At 41.3% G+C, this 19,974-nt stretch overlaps 1 protein-coding gene across 6 annotated transcripts in view; it reads right to left on the reverse strand.

Annotated features, from left to right (window-relative positions):
- Nucleotides 1-19,974, reverse strand: part of RORA (RAR related orphan receptor A) — a 570,488-nt gene that overhangs the window by 14,760 nt on the left and 535,754 nt on the right. For 4 of the 6 annotated variants that reach the window (XM_039491333.1, XM_039491328.1, XM_039491327.1 and 1 more), the window contains 7 exons: nucleotides 14,072-14,213; nucleotides 11,926-12,321; nucleotides 8,020-8,141; nucleotides 3,489-3,621; nucleotides 2,716-2,823; nucleotides 1,067-1,177; nucleotides 79-191 (listed from right to left, as the gene is read on the reverse strand). In XM_039491333.1, the coding sequence (XP_039347267.1) occupies nucleotides 79-191; nucleotides 1,067-1,177; nucleotides 2,716-2,823; nucleotides 3,489-3,621; nucleotides 8,020-8,141; nucleotides 11,926-12,321; nucleotides 14,072-14,213 (1,125 nt within the window). Of the gene's footprint in view, nucleotides 1-78; nucleotides 192-1,066; nucleotides 1,178-2,715; nucleotides 2,824-3,488; nucleotides 3,622-8,019; nucleotides 8,142-11,925; nucleotides 12,322-14,071; nucleotides 14,214-15,084; nucleotides 15,130-19,974 lie in introns of those variants that run through there. The other 2 variants (XM_039491331.1, XM_039491330.1) reach the window with 2 other exon arrangements.

The following is a 19,974-nucleotide window of genomic DNA, read 5'->3' on the forward strand; positions in this document are numbered from 1 at the left end:
CAGACAGTAATTATGCTGCTGTTACCAGTGTGGAATGCTTTCATGTTCAGAGGATAAGGCAGAGTTTTTGGTGCTCACCTTTGTTAGAATTCCATCTTCTCGGTGATTCTTCTGCAGGACGTGCTGAAGTGCTAGCTGAATCTTCTGTTGGAGTTTTTCGATTTTTACCTTCTCCTGAAGCCATGAACGATCTAAATGTACAGGAAGTGAATATTTCTGGTATTGCACACTGGCATCACAATATGCAAAGAAATGTTTTTAGAGCCTATGCTACATTCATCTTTCCTGTTGCCAACCTCCCTTCCATTCCAATGGAGTTTTATACAGGAAGTATAAGAGGATCTCAGCAGCTTGAACCATATTCGTGAATGTGTCACATGCTAATAAGACTGTATTACAGAATATACAAAATTAAGCTAGCAATATTTTCATCTGGGAGACGACGAGATTATGTAATGAATGACTAACCAAAGGATCTTTGTTGCAAGATCTTTTCTTTTTGACGCATAGAAAACAATAGAAACAAATAGTTTTAAGAAAAACATATTTAAAAGAAATCATTCCTGTGCACTTCTTGGCAAACAAGGAGCATTACATCTGACATCACCAAGGTGGCAGAACCAAACAATTCTGTGGTTCTTGCACTAAGAAAACACAACACTAAATACTCTTGAGCGGCCAAATGGCATGATAATGTAGCTACCATTCTGCAAATCAGGGGACACCTGCCACCCTTATTCACATTTGCTCCTCGAGGAGATCCATTAGTTCAATGGGACTACTCACAGAGACATTTACTACTCAACACAGACTAAGGGCAACAAAATATGGGCATATATTAGGATGAATCATTTGAGCAAAATTACCCTAGCACCCACCTTTAAATATATTTGTTAAAGTAAAATCCAGAGTAGGAAATGATTAGGGAAGGGGCATACAAGAAGGTGATGACATTACATGCTTACGGGTTGCCTACCAGATTATCATTAAGGCATACTCCATAATAAAAGAATCACTAAGGCATATTCCATAATAAAAGAATGTAGAGTGATATTTTACATCTTACCTGCAGACATTAAAACAAATGCAGAAAACAAAGCAATCTCATCTTCTGTCAGGTGCATAGAACATAAGCTCTTTCCAAATTCAAACACAAAGCTAATGAAGTCTTCACAACCTGCCAAAAGGAAGGTACGTATCATTCCGGATTTCTGATGAGACTGCTTCAAAGTGATGGGACAGTTATTTTATTCTGAGGGAGGAGGCTAATGGATGTGAAATACCTACAAGACCAAGGCTCCTCTCTTTAAAGAAGTATGGATTGGTGGTAGTTGTATCATAAAGTTGAAGCCAGTAGCCTATTATGGGCCATTTTTATACACCTCCAGCTTCCCCCAATCTTCCTGAAGTTTTGTATCTTTTTCTGGTAAATTTGGTAAAAAGATCATAAAGTCATTTCATAGACGTGAACTACCACTACACTTTCCAAATATCTAAAAATTTTGGGGCTGACTTGATCGCCAAATGACTTGGCCTAAAAATTTAAAATTGGTTTTGTTTCATTAATGAAGGAAGTGCCTTTGGTATTTTTGGGAGGGGGTGCAGGAAAATGCATAAGGAGCTGTTTTAAAGTGTATCAAGAGCAACTGTACTATATATGTTCATAAAAATAAAATGACCTCCATCTGACTCCAGCTTCTGGGTACTGCCAGACGGTGAGGCACAAAAAAGGAGGAAGGAAGAGAGAGGAGACCTGGGGGGAAATAGGGTGGGACAGCAGCATGGGAAAAAAGCATGGATATAATGGGTTGGGGACCTAGCGGACATTAACCTGATTTAGAGTTTTTTGACGGTCATGGAGAACAAATTTAAAAGGTTAAGGTTGAAAGTATATTTTGGTGGAGTCCAGCTAGAAGCCCACATACAATATTACTATCTGAACTGTTCATGTCCATACTTTGTACCTTTGGGTGTTTTAAACAGGTGCAGAATATCTGTAAAATGATACCGCCAGTTCTTCACTGCCATATTATCCTTCAGCACTCTATGTTATCTTAGCCAGTTTACATCGCATATACAAACTTAATAGTATCTTCCAGATAAAATTGGCAAAAATATACACAAAAGGTCGAAATGGCAAATTACTGGGAAATTGAAAAAAAATGCACTTTTTATTCAAGTGATCTACTGCCAATAATCTCCCAGCAATGTTATTTTCATCTTTGTGTATATATGTTCTTGAAAGATTAAAAAGAAGATCGGCAGCTTTGGAAGGATAACATTGTGGTGTCCAAATTCACCCAAGAACCTTCTTTTCTGTATAGTTAGAATGTAGCAAATATTACTCCAGTTATCAAATCTGGGTGCCTAAACTGGACGCATATTCAAATTAGTAGTGATCTGTTTAAAACAGGTATCTGGGTGCCTGATCTGAAGACCAAGGGCCCAATTCTGCATTCTGTTACACGATTTCAATTTCCATTGAGCTCAACTGGTCCCAATTTTAGTCAGCCAACTTTAAGAAGTGGACCCATACATAGTACCTTACATAATAAGCAATCCAAGACTATGTAGATTTTGAGTTACCTTTAAACTTTTCCCTTTGTATACCTAACACACTGTTTAAGTCCCAGTCTATTTTTTGTATATGTTCGGCTTTCAGTTTCTAACCTCTTTTCTGCTTGTTTTTATATAGAGTACTTGAGATTTTCTTACCTAGTGACTTGAAAACATCTGGGCTAGCGTACTTGCCGTCAAAGTATACTGTGTTGTTTTGGGAGTCAAAGGCACGGCACATTCTGATAAACACAACCTCTAAAGATCCTAAATGCAAACAATACACAGATTTGATTATTTTGATAGGGATTTCAGTTACAAAGAGCAAAATGGAAGAACTTTTAAAAAAGGGATTTTAAAATGTAATATAGACTGCATTCAATATAGGTCCAGTACTGTAGTTGTTCTTCAGTTATAACTGAGAATGGTTTGATTTACCATGAGCATTAAAAGAAAACTCTAAAGTTACTTATATCAGAATAAATCCAGTGTACCTCCACTGAAGTCAAGGCAATTAAATTGGATTTACACTGGTGAAAATATAAGAACTTCTCCATTTATTTGTAAACCATGTCATTTCTATAATATCTTCCCTATAACAAAGTCTGAACTTTGACCTGGAAAAGAGCTATTCACTGTTATCAAAACAAATCAGAAATCTATTTTATGTGCTCGGCCCAGTCATTTGTACCCACTCAATACTTCCACTGTTTCTAATGGAAGCTTCACACAGATAAATACACACACTTCCACCCAGAACGTCGAAGATGAACACATGTATCCAAGGAAAGAGCTATAAACCTTGTTAGGTTGTACTGAAAGAAACACAAGGAAATAGCTGAAGTCAAAACTGGCTTCAATCATTTTACTTACATAGCATTTCCCTAGGTTAAAAGCTAGTTAGAAGCAGGCCTCAGAATTCACCAACATACCTGCTTTTAAAAGCACGATTTGATCATTTTGACACAGTTCCATAAAGCCATCAATGCGTTTGGCAAACTCCACGACATACTGTATAGCTTCTGTTATTTTGACTGCACATAACTGCCACATTACCTCCCTCTGCTGTTGAAGAGAAAGGGATAAATCACTATTCAAGCTTGTGTAAGCTCCTTTTCATAAAGGAAAACGAAGTTGAAAAGCAAAGCAGAGCCCCCAAATCTCGCCAGCGTTCATGAGCATAATTTAGGAGGTGGAGAGGGTAAACGAGCCTCTTAGAGGCATATGTATACGTGCAGCACTCATTTACTGTTGGCCGTGAGATCTAGGCTGGGACTTCTTGTCTCAAGAGACAAATTCTCCCCGCAGATGCCTGGGTACTGCTTCCAGTGATTTACACTGGATTTGTATGCAAGCAATAGAAGACAGAACTGGACCCAACAGACAAAACTAAGCTCTCAAAAGCAATTCCATACTTCTTACCAAGTACTCTGTTTCCTGCTGAATTTAAATCACATAACAAGGGGATCTTAAAATATATATAATCACATATTATTTATGGTATTGGTAACCAGTCATTTGCACCACAAGCATCTCAATAATTTAGAATGAAACTACCTATGTAATGTAAAAACTGGGACTTTTTAATATGATAAACATTCTGCAGAGAACACAAGAAATATTTATCTAAACAGAAGTGGGTTTAATAGTACTTCCCAAGGACTGTTTCACTAGTAAGTGCTTTGTGACATTCAGATGGAAGGTGCTATGGAAACACAAACACTAATTACGCATCATAAAACCCCTTTGAGGAGGACAGCATTGTGCTACCCACTGTACAGGTACACCAAGGCACTGTGAAATTAAGTGACTTGCCCACAGTTGCAGAGTGACTCAAAGGCAAAACTGTAAACAGAAACCAGGAATCCTTACACCCAGTTCTAGGATTTTAATCTCCAAATTGAAATGCACTCTCTTATATAACAATTAAATAACAATTAACCCTCTGCATTACATATTAAGCAGCCAGTGCAATTTAGAGGCCAGATTACAGCATGGCCCTATATTGTCATGAAGGAATGAAAACAGGAATAAGACAATTGCACATTCCATTCCCTGGTGCAGCCTCCTTGCACTGTGGTTGGAAGTGCAGAGCATTGGGTAATCCTCCTCACACCCATCAAATGGTGGGCAGAGCCTCTGCGGCACTTCCCAAAACTCTGGCCAGTGCAGCTGAGCTGGCAGAAGGGTTGAGTCCTTTACCAAGAGTAAACGTTTCTTTAGCCATATGAATAAAAAGAAAACAAGGGGGAAAAAGTGGGACCACTAAGCACTGAGGATGGGGTAAAGATTAAAGAATTTAGATTTGGCCCAACTCCTAAATTAATGCTTTACCTTAGTTTTTAATATGGGTAATGGAGGAGCTTGGGGGCAGTGGCAGGGTGGCTAATGGGAACAAGGATTTGGAAGTAGAATCTACCACATGTGTCAGGCAAACTCAAACAGCTTAATGGGACCATATTGGGTAGCCCAGATAATCTCCATCTAAGAATATTAAAGGAACTGGCACATGAAATTGCAAGCCGAATAGCAAGGAATTTTAATCAGTCTGTAAACTTGGGAGCAATACCCTATGACTGGAGAATTGCAAATACAGTACCTATATTTGAGAAAGGAAAAAAAAATGTGATCTGGGAAACTACAGGCCAGTTAGTTTTACCTCAATTATCTGCAAGGTCTTGGAACAAATTTTGAAAGAGTAGTAGTAGTTAAGGACAGATAGGTAAATAGTAATTGGGATAAAATACAACATGGGTTTACAAAAGGTAGGTTGTGCCAGATCAATCTGATCTCTTTCTTTGAGAAGATAACTGATTTACGAGACAAAGGAAATGCAATAGATCGAATCTACCTGGATTTCAGTAAAGCATTTGATGCAGTTCCACATGTGAAATTATTAAACTGGAGAAGATGGAGATTAATAAAAGAATCAAAAGGTGGGTAAGGAACTGATTAAAGGGGAGACTACAATGGGTCGTGCTGAAAGATGAACTGTCAGGCTAGAAAGAGGTTACTAGTGGAGTTCCTCAGGGATTGGTCTTGGGACTGATAGTATTTAACATTTTCATTAATGATCTTGGCAAAAAAGCAGAAATGAGCTAATAAAATTTGCAGATGACACAAAGTTGGGAGGTATTGCCAATATGGAGGAGGATCAGAATATCATACAAGAAGATTTGGGTGACCTAGAAAACAGAAGTAATCGAAATGGGATGAAATTTAATAGTGTGAAGTGCAAGGTCATTTACTTAGGGACTAACAACAATTTTTGCTGTAAGCTAAGGATGTATCAGCTGGAAGCAACAGAGGAGGAGAATGACCAATACAGCAAGCCTATCACAGGATGTTTATCAGATGTGATTATGAAAAAGGCTAATGCGATCCTAGGATGCATCAGGCAAGGTATTTCCAGTAGAGATAGAGAACTGTTATTACCATTATACAAGGCACTAGTGAGACCTCATCTAGAATACTAAGTCCAGTTCTGGTCTCCCATGTTTAAGAAAGATGAATTCAAACTGGAACAGATGCAGAGAAGGACTACAGGATGCTCAGAAGAATGAAGAATCTAACTTACGGGAGGAGACTTCAGGAGCTTGCAGGAGGTCAGACTAGGTGATCATGATGGTGTCTTCTGGCTGCACAGTCTATGAGTATTATACTACTGGTTAGGCCTAGAAGTAGAATGATTGTCCCCTAAGCTCACGGAAGTGCAGGTACTGCTCCCTCCCTGCGTCCATGGGAGCTCACATCCCTCTCAAAGGGGCAGGAGGATGGCCATGACTCCCTCTCCACATGGAGCTGTACAGGGTTTGTGCAGTCTGTGCACCCACCATGCAGGCAGAGACGGGGTTTGTCCCCAAGTGCAAGGAGCAGGAATGGAAGTATGACTCAGAAAGCCAGTGTCAGGAATGAGGGCCTGCAGCAGAGCTAATCTTGAGCCCCCTCATCAGTACAGCTGGCCTGCAGCAGGCTGCTTGATTAGCCACACAACCTGATTGACTGTTGAGACTGGCTTCTAAGCCAGCAGCAGCAGCTCCTCGCTGGCTTCGCAATGCTCATGCCCACAACTGTGCCTGCTCCTGTGTTACATGGTTCCTGCTGCTTCTGTCTTGCACCTAGTCTTGCCTGAGACTCCAGTTCCTGCTCCAGTTCTTGCCCTCTGATTTGACCTTTGGCTCTGGCTTCTGACTACTGGCTCCAGCTTGACCCTGGCTACTGACTACAGTTCTGACCCCAAACAATAGGCCTGCCGCCTTCTCTAACAACTAGACTAGACTGCCCTCATTCCAGTTGGCCGATAGCCAGTTTCTTCCCAAGGTTTCTCCCAGGGCAGCACAACTGTACATCTCCCCTTACACAAGGCAGGGACCAAATGCACAAACAAAAAATACATTAAAAAAAATTCAGATAAAATGCACAAATACTCCAAAACACATACACTAAAAGAGAATCCAGGAAAGCAGCAATGTTGAAATGGACCCAAGGGTAATATCAAATTGCACATCAGTTTGCATGTAGGCTATTGATTGAGCCTGACCAGCTAACCTTTTATCCGAACCTCAGCTTTATTAACAGTATTGCCAACTTTCAAGATTTTAACAGTAGTCTCATGATACTTGATACATTTCTTAAAGCACTAGCTCCTGGAGTCAGGCCATTCTAAGAGAATCTCAGATCTCATTTAAAAAAAGAAAAAGTTTCCACCCCTCCACGTTGTGGAGAAAAGCTTGAATACATGAAAATGAAACATTCAAAAACCAGAAGAAAAATACCAAGACCCAAATCTTATGGTTTTTAAATTAAATTCATGATTTTTTGGGACCTGACTCATGATGTTTGAGCACTTGGGATTTGAAATACAGCATTAAGATACTAGGCCATTTATTGATACAGCTTGATGTCAACATAAGGAAGACAACACAGCCCACGTGTCCTCATATACATGTTCAGCAGTATGACATGGGTGACAAGAACCTGGGGTATCTGAGTCTGGCCCTTCTAGTTTTTATTTTATCTTAAGGATTTTTGGTGCCTGGGTACACCACCAATTAAGCAGCAGAAATGTAAACAGGACCTAGCTGTAGGGAGCACTCATTTCACTAATCCAGAGACTCATTTTACCATTTAGGAGTGGCACTCACTGGCTCTGTCTTCCTAACCCTTGTTCTTTAAGCACAGGTAACCAGGAGTATGTGCCACACCTGTAAAAACCCCACATGCGAGATCCAGAGAAATCACTACCCACTTGTGACTTTTCATTCCAGTTTATTACTAGTGACAAGTTAAAGGTGCAGGGTACATACTTCTCTCCTGCATACAAACCAACCAAAATTTCATACTGGAAATAAAAAAAATTTGAAAAAGCTGAATTTAGCAGTTACCAGAATGTTATAAGATTAACAGATTTAAAAAACATGAGAAGGCCTAAATACGGTATTTTATTTTGGCATTTTATTATACCTTGTTCTGGTAGTTCTCAATTTCTTCCTGCAGAAAAGTCTGCCATGTTATCTGCTGTAGCTCTTCTCTCAAGTACTGGCAAGTTTCCATGTGTGACTTTGAAATATTCTGTGCAAGATGTTCTAAAAGGGAGAGCAAGAAGTGGCATGCATTAAAAGAGCAAAGCTATCCCTGTGTGATTTCTGTCCAGCAGAAGCGTGAACTGCAGAAATTACAATTAGAAACTTTAGTTATTATGAAAAGAACCTTAATCTATTTTCTGATATTTCCAATAGCTCCTTGGATTGTCCTTTTGAAAAATACTTTATGACGTTTGCAAAAAGATACAAGTAAAGAAAAAAATCCTGGTCCCTAAGGGTATGTCTATACTGGAGCTGGGAGCAGTGTGGATGTTGTGGCAGGGAAGCAGCTCAGGCTAGCCACCTGAGCTTGGACCCAGGGCCTTGGGCAGACTTGGGACACAGGCGATCACCCTGAGCCTCAGCCCTTGCTGCAACATCCACACTTCTATTTTTAGTGCGCTAGGTCAAGCATAGCTAGTGTGAAGCTGTCTACCTGGGCTGGGAAGCATGCTCCCCGCTGCAGCATAGACATACTGAAAGGGGCTATTTATACTGCATCTGGAGGTGTGATTGCAGCACATGTAGATATACCCAAGCTAGCTTTAATCTAGTTAGTCCAGACACCAATAACAGTTGAACCATAGCAGCATGGACTTTAGTGTGGGCTAGCCACCTGAGTAAGTGGCTGCTGTGGTTTAAACTGCTATTGGTATCCAAACTAGCTAGATTAAATCACCCCTGATTTAAATTAAATTAAAATACTCCTGCAGAGTATACATACCTAATAGCTCTGAGAGTGTTCCCACAGTGGTTGGAGACCATCCAGTAGAGGGCAGTGTACACCCATTTACGTACGTTACTGGTTCACAAGTGCAGCTATAGGAAATTTTCAATAATGAACAAAAACTGGTAGATTTGCTCTGTTATTAGTTCATTACCAACTTAAAGCTTAGTTAAGATGTCTGGGTGAACCTGGGCTGAAGTAGGCATATTGAGATTTGAGAGAAGCAGCTCCTCTCTCCAGGAGCAATGATTGCCAAATAGGTTTTAAGGGAGGAAACCCCATCTGAAACTATGTAAAGGTAAAGCTCTGTGGAAACTTGTGAAAGCTTTGTGATCAGCAAATTCACAGTTTCACCTTGCTCTCGATGTAACGTACTGTACTAGCTGGTGGTCTTGGTATTTTTACTGAGATGGACACCTGCCAGGGGAACTGGGCAAAAAACTAAACTCCTTACTAGGAGCCACAGAAGAGTGGCCCAGGAGTCAATGGGCCCATCAGTTTAGGGTGGAGACACATTCGTGGAGGTGGGGTGATGACAGCCTTGCTGGTGCTGTAAGCTGCTTCATGAATAAACAGCATTTCTCACCAGGGCTGTCAAACCGTCATCTTTCTCCAGAACTAAATCCATGAACATCTGAAATAAGAGAAATGTTTCCTTTAAAAAGGAATGTAAGGTATAGAGGACCCATCCTGTGAGACATCAGCTGGGACACTGTAACATAGAGGCTGCCTCCTTGGCAAGTTTCTTTTCTCTAGCCATGATTTTTTAAAAAGAAATCTTAGTAGAGAATACACTTTTTAGGGAACCAAGATAAAAAATTATACAAATGACATCTCAAATTTTCCTTAGTTTTAAATTAGTAGTGTAGCCATTTCAACGTGAAAGAGGTTTACATACAATATATTCATTCTAGAGGCCATCCTTCTTTTGCCAATATGCTTTGTTAAAACACATCTGAATGGCTTATCAATAACTGATTTATACATATTTGGGAGGAGGTTTTTCAAAGGCAGAGGCCGAAAAAATTTGCCCTTAGACTTGCAACCTACCTCCTTGCCCATCCCTATTTAAGCACATAGAAACAGATCTATCAGAGAGCAAAATCCTGGTCCCCCTACTTGCACAGTTCTGCAATCAGTGCTTTCTCTGGCTAAACCACCATGAACCTCTGGCCCTAAAATGATCTGAATGGTCATCCAGAACTCCCCTTTTAAGGCCCTTGAGTCAGCTTTTCTGTGAAAGATGTGTTTCTTTGTTTGAAAAATTCTTTAAATAATAAACTCACACCACAGAACAGGTTGTTTCACATCATGCTAAATGGACTAATTGAAGCCCTTTCTCAAGAGCAAGAAAATTCAATAAAGGTTTAAATTACAACCTTCAATAAAAGTTGATCATCTGCACCATCTAAATTACACAACATAGGGTATAAAGTAGTTGCCACCAGAGCTTTCATATGCTCCGGCAACAATTTCATAATATATACCCTTAAAAACAACATTAGAACCTAGTCACAACATCTGACAGCTCGGGGAGGGGGATGTATTTGCAAGGTACACTGGACTAGATTTGATAGAGGGGCTAAGCACAAATCTAGGCCTTAGTTCAGGAAAGTATTTAATCACGTGCTTACATACTTTCCTGAACAGGTACCCTAGACTGGAAAATACTTAAATATGGTTATTACAGTGTTTCGCCCTGTCCATGTTGGCCAGCCAAACCATATTACAAACCAGTTTAAAAGATAAGTAACGTAATAAATCACTACTTTAAGCCAGGCTCCAAACTCAGCATCTCACTTAGGATGAGCTAGCCTTCAATCCCCTTGCCTTTGTCGGGTTATCCTTTAATAATCACCCATGAAAACACACACACAAAACCATTTGACTGAGACAAAGCTGCTGGCATAGTCTTTATTTTCAGATTTCTTCTTCCCGTTTTTACTTATCTAAGACTCAAATTATTTGAACTGAAACAGGGACATAATCCTCTGGTTGTAATGTCACAACAAACTGCACTGCAGAGAACTGGATTCCACAAGCAGAGGAGGAGGACTTCAAACAGGAGTAACAAAAAACCTGTTTTCATGCAAGATGTCCCTATTAAGAAAAATAGGGAGGGGGAAATCAAACTTGTGTTATGCTGATTTGTCAAAGAATATGATATTTTCCAAATAGATTGTTTTACTTTTAGTGATGATGTTGTAAATGAGTATTTAGCATGAATGTTACAGAAATAAACAAAACAGGTATTTTAAAACCTCTGGTTTCTCAGTTAAGCAAACTGGGATTTAAAAACCACAATGCTGGCAAACCACCTTACAGAGCCCTTCCTAACACAAGTCACTAAGTACTTTTGTGGAGTTCAGTACTCAAGAAGACATTCAGGGAGAAAAATGTAGGGCAGAACATGCTAAGTAAAGCTGTCATTATAAGGGCCCTAGGGAAATTAACAGAACTTCCTAGTATTCATTCCCTAATGAATTTGGGACCAGATTCTCCTCTACTTCATACTGGAGTCACCTGAGTAAACTGGGTATAAAAAGCCATCAAATTAGAATAGTATTCTGGACCCATATGTCACAGGTGCAAATGCCTCCAAAATAGTAGAGAATCAGGCCTATTCATTTTATGCTGGAAAACAGAGTAGAGATGGGGAAAATATTAGTCTGATAATTTAAAAAAATGATGCTGTTCTTCATCAAATAAATGACTCAAGGAATATTATTTGCACAGTTCTAAATATGATTGTAACTAACTGCCAGCATTCGTGGTTCACCCCACCTCCAACAGGATTCTAAACCAGGAGAAACCTCACAAATCCCACCAGCAAGGAGCCAGTGGGATTTGCTGGTCTGATTCTGTATGGTGCTGAGTGCCATCAACTGCCAGCTGAAGTTCAGGGTGCTGAGCGCTTCATGGAACACTTCTTACAGCTTTACCAAAACAGCAAGGCTGTGTGTAATTTTAGAGCAGCATTCACAGAAGGCTAAATGTGTTACTCTGAATCCAAAGGGTATTATTAAAGCAATTACAATGGAAACTTTTCTCTCTTATTACCTAATTCTGCCATGGACACAGTTGGCGAGGTCTCCCCATTTGTAAAAGAACAATAAGGGAAGAAGCCCGATGCTGGTGTGTAGTCACATATTGGTTCTGGTTTGATTCCATTAATATCAAGACCCGACTGATCTGGAGAAGGTTGTATGTCTAAGTAGAAGCTGCTAACTGCAGAGTCTGCTTTGCTACCTTCAGGGGTATGCCCATCAATGTAATTACTGAGGTCATCATGTAGCTCTGTTAGCCCATTGGTGGTGATACTGTATGTTGGTGTCAGTGGTTCTGCCTCTCCAGGTTGCTGTTGGTGATCTCGCTGTTGCTGCTGCATTCGATGTTTCTGCACCTCTGCATACAAACTGTCCCTCTGTTTTTTTGACATTCGACCAAACTTTACAGCTGAAATATATACACAAAACACACTTTATTTCAGTACATCACCACTGCACCATAACCATCCTAAGCACTTAGATACCAGTTATGACCACATTACAAAAACCTAGATCTGTGCAAATATCTCCAAGTACCTACAGGAAACTCACAACTTAACTACCACACTTCCTGCTACATCTTATATTCTTTAAATGGCAGTTTTAATAAAACATTTAATTTAACCATTTGCTTTTATTGTTATTTTGGTAGTTCATTAGCTCTCCAACTATATAGATAATAGATCATATTCATTCCAGGTTCACCTCCACAGATGTCAGAGTTACAACATCAAGGCAATCAAATCTCATCACTGTTGGATGACAATTAAAAATGAAATTTGGTGGTATGACACCAATAGCACAATTCCTATTGCATGTACACATATAAGTGTAGCCAACATATAATTAGGTATACACTGGTGGGCTCTGTCCAGAAGAGGCTCAAATAGAGAGTTTTTTTAGAAATCAGGACTGAGGCGCATGGAAAAACTATAGAGCCAGCTTATGACAACAGACATTTATTAGTGTTCCAAGTTTGTCAGTGTGATAAACAAAGACATTTACTCAATGATTTATAGTAAATAAATCCACAAGATAAGTATGCTGCATGAAAAGATATATTCATGACTTGTGAACTTGCACATCAGAAGCAAAAGACTTATGTTGGCTTGGCATCATTAGTTTTGCATATGACAGCAGTTCCTAAGAACATGCTATACATTTTCTGGGACCTATATCAGTTATAAAGGCTTCATGTTTTTGGGAAGAAGACTATCAGCATGTGTGTTTCTGTAGCAGGCCAAACAACTCCAAGAAACTTAGCTACTTATGAGACCAACCATTAGAGATTTTAAACAACAGTCAGGCATTTAATTCCACATGAAAAGTAAGTCAAAGGGAGAAGGGTCCCATTTATTATGTGCACAGAGCAGCACATTGTTTTCAGAAATTTGGGATTATGGATGTGGGACATTGCTGACAAAATTAACTGAGAAAAGACTGAGCCAGATCCTCAGCTGGTCAATGTGGCTGCAGCTCCAATGAAATCAATGGAGGTGCACTCATTTACATCAGTTGCGAATCTGGTCTTGTATTCTGTAATGTCCTTAAAATGTGTTACATGAAATATTGCCTGTCCATTTTATTGCATACAAGTTGTCATGCATGGTGGGTTTAGTATGGAGAGCACTTAACATTTTGTCTTAGGAAGACATAGACCATCATGTTTAAAGGAAGTTATAAGGTTTCTCTGTCTCTTTGCTAAGAAAAAAATATTTTAAGTATTTTCATTCTACAACTTTACTCTTCCATTCTCACAGACTGTACATATCCAAATATTTGACTCATTCGTGAATTGTAAATAATTCAGGTCTACACTGATCTAATGATTAGACTCTTAGTTGGAACAGTAAGAATCTGGGCGTAATAAACGCACAGAGCAAATATTAGGACAGTTAGACTAAAAATGGCATCTTCATGGGGTGACCAGGGACAAGCAACTATAGCAAATGAGGAGAAAAAAAAATCAAGTAACTGTTTAGCTCTCTGATAGCACTGACAGTTTTTCATTACAGAATACAGTATATAAAAGGCACTGGGTATTCTCCGATATAAACATAGCATTCAGTAATTTTAAAGTCCTACATTAGGATTTGTTTGAGCAGGCATCATACTAAATATTATTTTACACATGCCAACCCTGGACTAGCAGCGCTCACCATCTCGAGACATCCCCACAGCAAGGCATTTCTGCAGTCGACAGTGTTGGCAGCGGTTTCTACTAGTTCGGTCAATCAAACAGTTCTTCTGACGAGGACAGGAGTACGTGGCATTGCTTTGCTGACTCCTCCTGAAAAAGCCCTGCGATAGAATTGCAAAATACAAGTCACTGGATTCATAGGACAACATAAGCAAGATTCTGAATGGTATTCACACTTCATAGAAAATTGCGTTTAGGAGAAGCCCATTCATTAAATTAAAGAGCTAACTTTTTTTCCCTGAGAAAAAAAATCTTTAAAAAAAAAAACTTTAAATGAAAAAATAATCTGAGGCAGGAAGCATTTACACATTTCTTCTTTATTTTCAGAGATACTCTAATATACTTTTGTAACACAAATGTAACAATCCTTTTTGATTAAGAGAAAGCGTTTCAAGATCAGATTTCCTGGCCAGCCAGTGTCCTAGCAGAGGTGTTTTTCACTGCCATGGAAAAAATCTAGGTGCCATTCTCTGTTTTTCCTGGCTCAGCAGGGACAGCACATCAGTCCATAGGGACAAGGAGTGCAATGCAGCATCCTATAGCTACCTCCCTGGCAGATTAAGCCCTTGTTTTGACATCCCATTCTGTCCTTTTTGGATGGGAGGATGACAGACCTTGATGTGTATCATAGGGGTGTGTGTGTGTGGCCAAGTGCGTATGTATGCATGGGCAAGTGTGTGTGTCTAATGCAGGGGAAAAAATGGAGGTAGATGGTCAGAGCTTCCCTGAGTCAGGAATGTGATCAATTCATTATGGGGAGGGGAAAGAGATGGATTTTCTAGTTTGTTGCTAAAGTAAGTTCTCTCACTCTGTGAGGTGTTTCCTGTTCTCCTGAACTCTCTGTAACGGACGGTCACCAGGGTCACATCCGCAAGAAAATGTTAAAAACAGTGAGAGGCTGGGAAGTGGTTACGACATAGTCCTGGTTATCAGGGCTCTTTGGTTCAATTCCCCACTCTGTCAGTGGATCACCTTGAGATCCTGGCCAGTTCACTTCATCTCTCTGTCTCAGACTCCCCACTCATAAATGTGCATGCATGGGAGTGTGTAATACCTACTTCACAAGGGTTCTGAGGTGGTGCCATCATCATAAAGAGGCACTTCAGATATGCTAACTCAGTATTTTAGTTTCACGTTACCACATAATGGACTAATGAACAGTGTTGCAGAGAAAATAATTCCTCAGAAAGGCTAGGCACCCTTTAATTATTGTTGGATCTTGACCAATGTTTTATTTATTTGAAGCCCAAATCTTAAAGTGCCTTGGCACATGCACCTGGTGTCTAAGCAAGTGAGACAAACAGAATGGAGAAATTCTGCACGACAAGGAAGCAACTTCCCAGTCGATCTCTTGCAGACAAGAACATGACCCTAAGTCAATGCACAATGCAAAATCACATGAACCAAACCTATGGAGAGGTGAGGACAGAGTTCTACATCAACTATTCCCCTTATATCTGCAAATCCCTCATACTGAAGAAAAAAGAAGTGGGAGCTGAAGGTTCCTTCCCTCAGCCCTGTAGTATTGTAGTACTGTTTCTAATCAGTCATGCCTCTCTTTGTTGTTTCTTCAAGACTGAGCTTTAAGTGAATTTAGTGTTTGTGAACAGTAGAGATAGATGACATTTTCCAGCCAAAACCTTTTTGTTGTTTTTTTTTGGGGGGGGAGGGGCAGATTTAGCTGGCCAAAACATTTTACAAATTTGTGTCAATTTTGGTGAATTGTTTCAGTCAAAAAAATTGTTTTTTGGAGTGTGGGGAATGTTATAACAGTTCATTTTAACATTTCCAAAATGAAGTGTTTTGATTTTTCAGATTAAATTTACAATGCGATTTATATAACATAATTAAACATTTATTGGAGCAGGGACTGGAACCTAGGTGTCCCTCTCCCAGGTGCCTTAACCACTAGGCTATGGAGTCATTTTCACTCTCTGTCTCTCGGCCCAAACAACATTTAAGTATTTTTACAAAGTGGAACTGCTTCAATAGGAGAGAATGAAAGAGAGACTCACCTCAGAACAGCCCACTGGTGAGGCACTCATGTGGGAATGGGGTTGGGCAGAGAGCAGTCCCTGCCCTTCATTTCTGTTCCTTTTATCTATATATATGGTTTAAAGATACCTGGAAACTAAACAGAAGTTTGACCAGAAGAATATTTTTTTGACCTGAAGACTTTTTTTTTTTTTAATAATTTCCAATTCACAGAAAATTCTGAACAATTTTGGTTTTTGGTTGACCCAAAGTTGGGGTTTTTTTGTGAATTTTCAGAACTGACAGGAAACCAAGAAATCAGTTATTCATACAGTTGTAATGAATAGTGCTGGACCGATGTTACTGGAAACTGCTCTGAAGCCCTTTCATTATCTGAAGGATAGTTGAAGCCCAGGGCCCTGACAGTGCAAGTTTCCAAATACCATCCTGACAACATGACTGAACTCTCACTGGAGTGACAAAGGGTACGTCTACACTACGGGATTATTCCGAATTTACATAAACCGGTTTAGTAAAACAGATTGTATAAAATCGAGTGCACGCGGCCACACTAAGCACATTAATTCGGTGGTGTGCGTCCACGGTCCGAGGCTAGCGTCGATTTCTGGAGCGTTGCACTGTGGGTAGCTATTCCGTAGCTATCCCATAGTTCCCGCAGTCTCCCCCGCCCCTTGGAATTCTGGGTCGAGAGCCCAGTGCCTGATGGGGCAAAAATCATTGTCGCGGGTGGTTCTGGGTAAATGTCGTCAGTCATTCCTTCCTCCGGGAAAGCAACGGCAGACAATCATTTCGCGCCCTTTTTCCCTGGATTTCCCTGGCAGACGCCATAGCGTGGCAACCATGGAGCCTGTTTTGCCTTTTGTCACTGTCACTGTATGTGTACTAGATGCTGCGGACAGAGGCGATTCAGCAGCACTACACAGCAGCGTTCATTTGCTTTTGCATGATAGCAGAGATGGTTAGCAGCCGTTCTGTACCGTCTACCATGCCATTGTAAATTGGCAATGAGGTGATGGTTACCAGTCGTATTGCACTATATCTTCTGCTGCTGTCATAGGTGCATCTGGCTGAGATCAGCCGGGGGCGCAAAAGACAAAAATGGGAATGACTCCCCGAGTCAATCCCTCCTTTAGGGTATCTAAAAATAGAATCAGTCCTGCCTATAATACGGGGCAAGTGTACTAGAGATCCAGTGTATCAGAGAACCAGGGAGCACACCCGCTCCGTGTCAGATCCCGCAGGAATGAGGAGCTGCATGCCATTCACAGGGGGTGCTCCTGCAACAACCCCACCTGTTGCTTCCCTCCTCCCCCAGCCTTCCTGGGCTACCGTTGCAGTGTCCCCCCGTTTGTGTGCTGAAGTAATAAAGAATGCAGGAATAAGAAACAGTGACTTGTTAGTGAAATAAAATGAGGGGAAGGCAGCCTCCAGCTGCTATGATAGTCTAGGCAGTACAGAATCTTTTCTTTACACATGAAGGGCGGGGGCTGATGGAGCTCAGCCCCCAGTTGCTATGATGAAGACGGTTACCAGCCATTCTGTACCGTCTACTGGGAATGACCAGGAGGCCAGTCAGGAGTACTTATGGGATGATGACGAGGATGGATACCAGTCGTATTGCACTACACCATCTGCCACAAGGCTGATGCTGACGACAGATATCTGCCATAGTGTACCATCACCCACCAAAGAGGGGAGGCGAGGATGCTACAGTTCAGTGCCGCAGCATCGCGTCTACCAGCAGCATTCAGTACACATAGTGTGACATTTAAAAGAGTCAAGAGATGATTTTTTTCCCTTTTCCTTCCGGGGGTGGGGGTACATTGACGAGCTATGCCCTGAACCACCGCGGACAATGTGTTTGACCCTACAGGCATTGGGAGCTCAGCCAAGAATGCAAATGCTTTTCGGAGACTGCAGGAACTGTGGGATACCTTGAGTCCTCAGTCCCCCCTCCCTCCATGAGTGTCTATTTGATTCTTTGGCTTTCCGTTACGCTTGTCATGCAGCAGCGTGCTGAGTCCCTGCTATGGCGTCTGTCTGGAGATTTTTTAAAAATGCTTTGGACTTTCGTCTTCTGTAACAGAGCTCTGATAGAACAGATTTGCCTGCCCATACAGCGATCACATCCGTACGGTCCATGCTGGAGCTCTTTTGGGATTTTGATTTCGGACTGCATCGCCACCCGTGCTGATCGGAGCTCCACGCTGGGCAAACAGGAAATTATATTCAAAAGTTCGCGGGGCTTTTCCTGTCTACCTGGCCACTGCATCCGAGTTCAGATTCCTGTCCAGAGCGGTCAGTGGTGCACTGTGGGATACCGCCCGGAGGCCAATACCGTCGATTTGCGGCCACACTAACCCTAATCCGATATGGTAATACCGATATTAGCGCTACTCCTCTTGTTAGGGAGGAGTACAGAAATCGATTTAAAGAGCCCTTTATATCGATATAAAGGGCCTCTTAGTGTGGACGGGTGTGGCGTTAAATCGGTTTAACGCTCCTAAAACCGGTTTAAACGCGTAGTGTAGACCAGGCCAAAGAAGATAGCTGAGTTTCCATGCTCACTGGCATTTTTACTAACACTCCTAGTAAGGGTACAGGTAGATACCCAGTAGAAAACTAGGACTCCCTGGGCTGGATATCAACTTTACAGGTGACAGAGATGAAAGGTTCCCCATCTCCCATTATCAGACCACTAAACCAGCCAGTTCCCCATACTGCCCATTCTCATAGGTTCATTAATGTTTATCCTGGTACATGAACTGTGCTATGTCTTCATCTCCTACTGCCAGCCACTGGGATCCTGCAAGGCAACTTGATCAATAGCTCAACAAGAGTGGCCATTCAACCATGGCCGAATTAACACATGAACAAACTAGGCACATGCCTGGGGCCCAAATTAGTAGGGAGCAGGGTCCAAACTGAATGGTGCAGTGATCCCATCAGCCAGGTCGAAATACCACTCACTCAAATTTGGCCCGGCCACCCCTCCGTCATGGCAAATGGGTGGCCAGGCCAAACATGAGTTGGAAGTGGGGCAGCCAGCATTTCTCCTCCTTGTCACTTTGTGGGGGGCCAGCTCCTGCACCAGGGCTCCTCGCTCAGGAGGAACTGTAGAGGGGCAGCAGAGAGTCCAGGGTGGGATGGGGCGGACCCGAAGGAGTTAAATAGGGGAGTGTCTGTGCAGCAGAAGCCAGTCACAAATTGATCTGGATAGGAGAGAGTTAACTAAGCAACATCCCTGCTGCAGGAGCCCCATGTGCTTGTGTTAACAGATCACTAGCGCAGCTGTGCTGGTCAGGATGGGGTTAATACAAATGCATTCCTACTGCTGGAGCATCTAGTTTAGCTGTCCACTAGAGAGACCCACAACTGTGTTTTCCTAGGGCCCAGTGATGGGCTAATCTGGCCCTGCATGCAACTGGAAGAATGATAGCTTTCTTTTGGGTAAATCCTTAATTTGGGCAAGCAATTTGTTGTGGGTGGCTACATTGCCAGTTAGCCTTTTTATATAAGGAAGGTCTGTAGATGGCTACTGAGGATCGGTTTCAAGCAGAGGGTTATTTTTCAATATTGTAACTGAGAAACTACTAGGCTTTTTGCTCTTTCTAGATTTGTTCTAGAGACATATCTGCCCAGTACATTTTTGCGTACAATTTATCAACTAAGTTACAGCTTGCAACTAGATTTCAACAGTGCAGCACTGCCTAAAGAACCATGCCATCCACAACTGGGACCTTTAAAAGCATTTTCTGTTTACACCTGATGAATGCAGTGTAATGCTTTTAAAGATCAACTGTGCTACACTATGTGTGTCTGCTGAAAACAACAACAGCATTTAAAGTACAGCAAAGCCCAAGTTAC

Source organism: Mauremys reevesii, linkage group 10 (genome assembly GCF_016161935.1).
Source record: "Mauremys reevesii isolate NIE-2019 linkage group 10, ASM1616193v1, whole genome shotgun sequence".
Lineage (NCBI taxonomy): Eukaryota > Metazoa > Chordata > Testudines > Geoemydidae > Mauremys > Mauremys reevesii.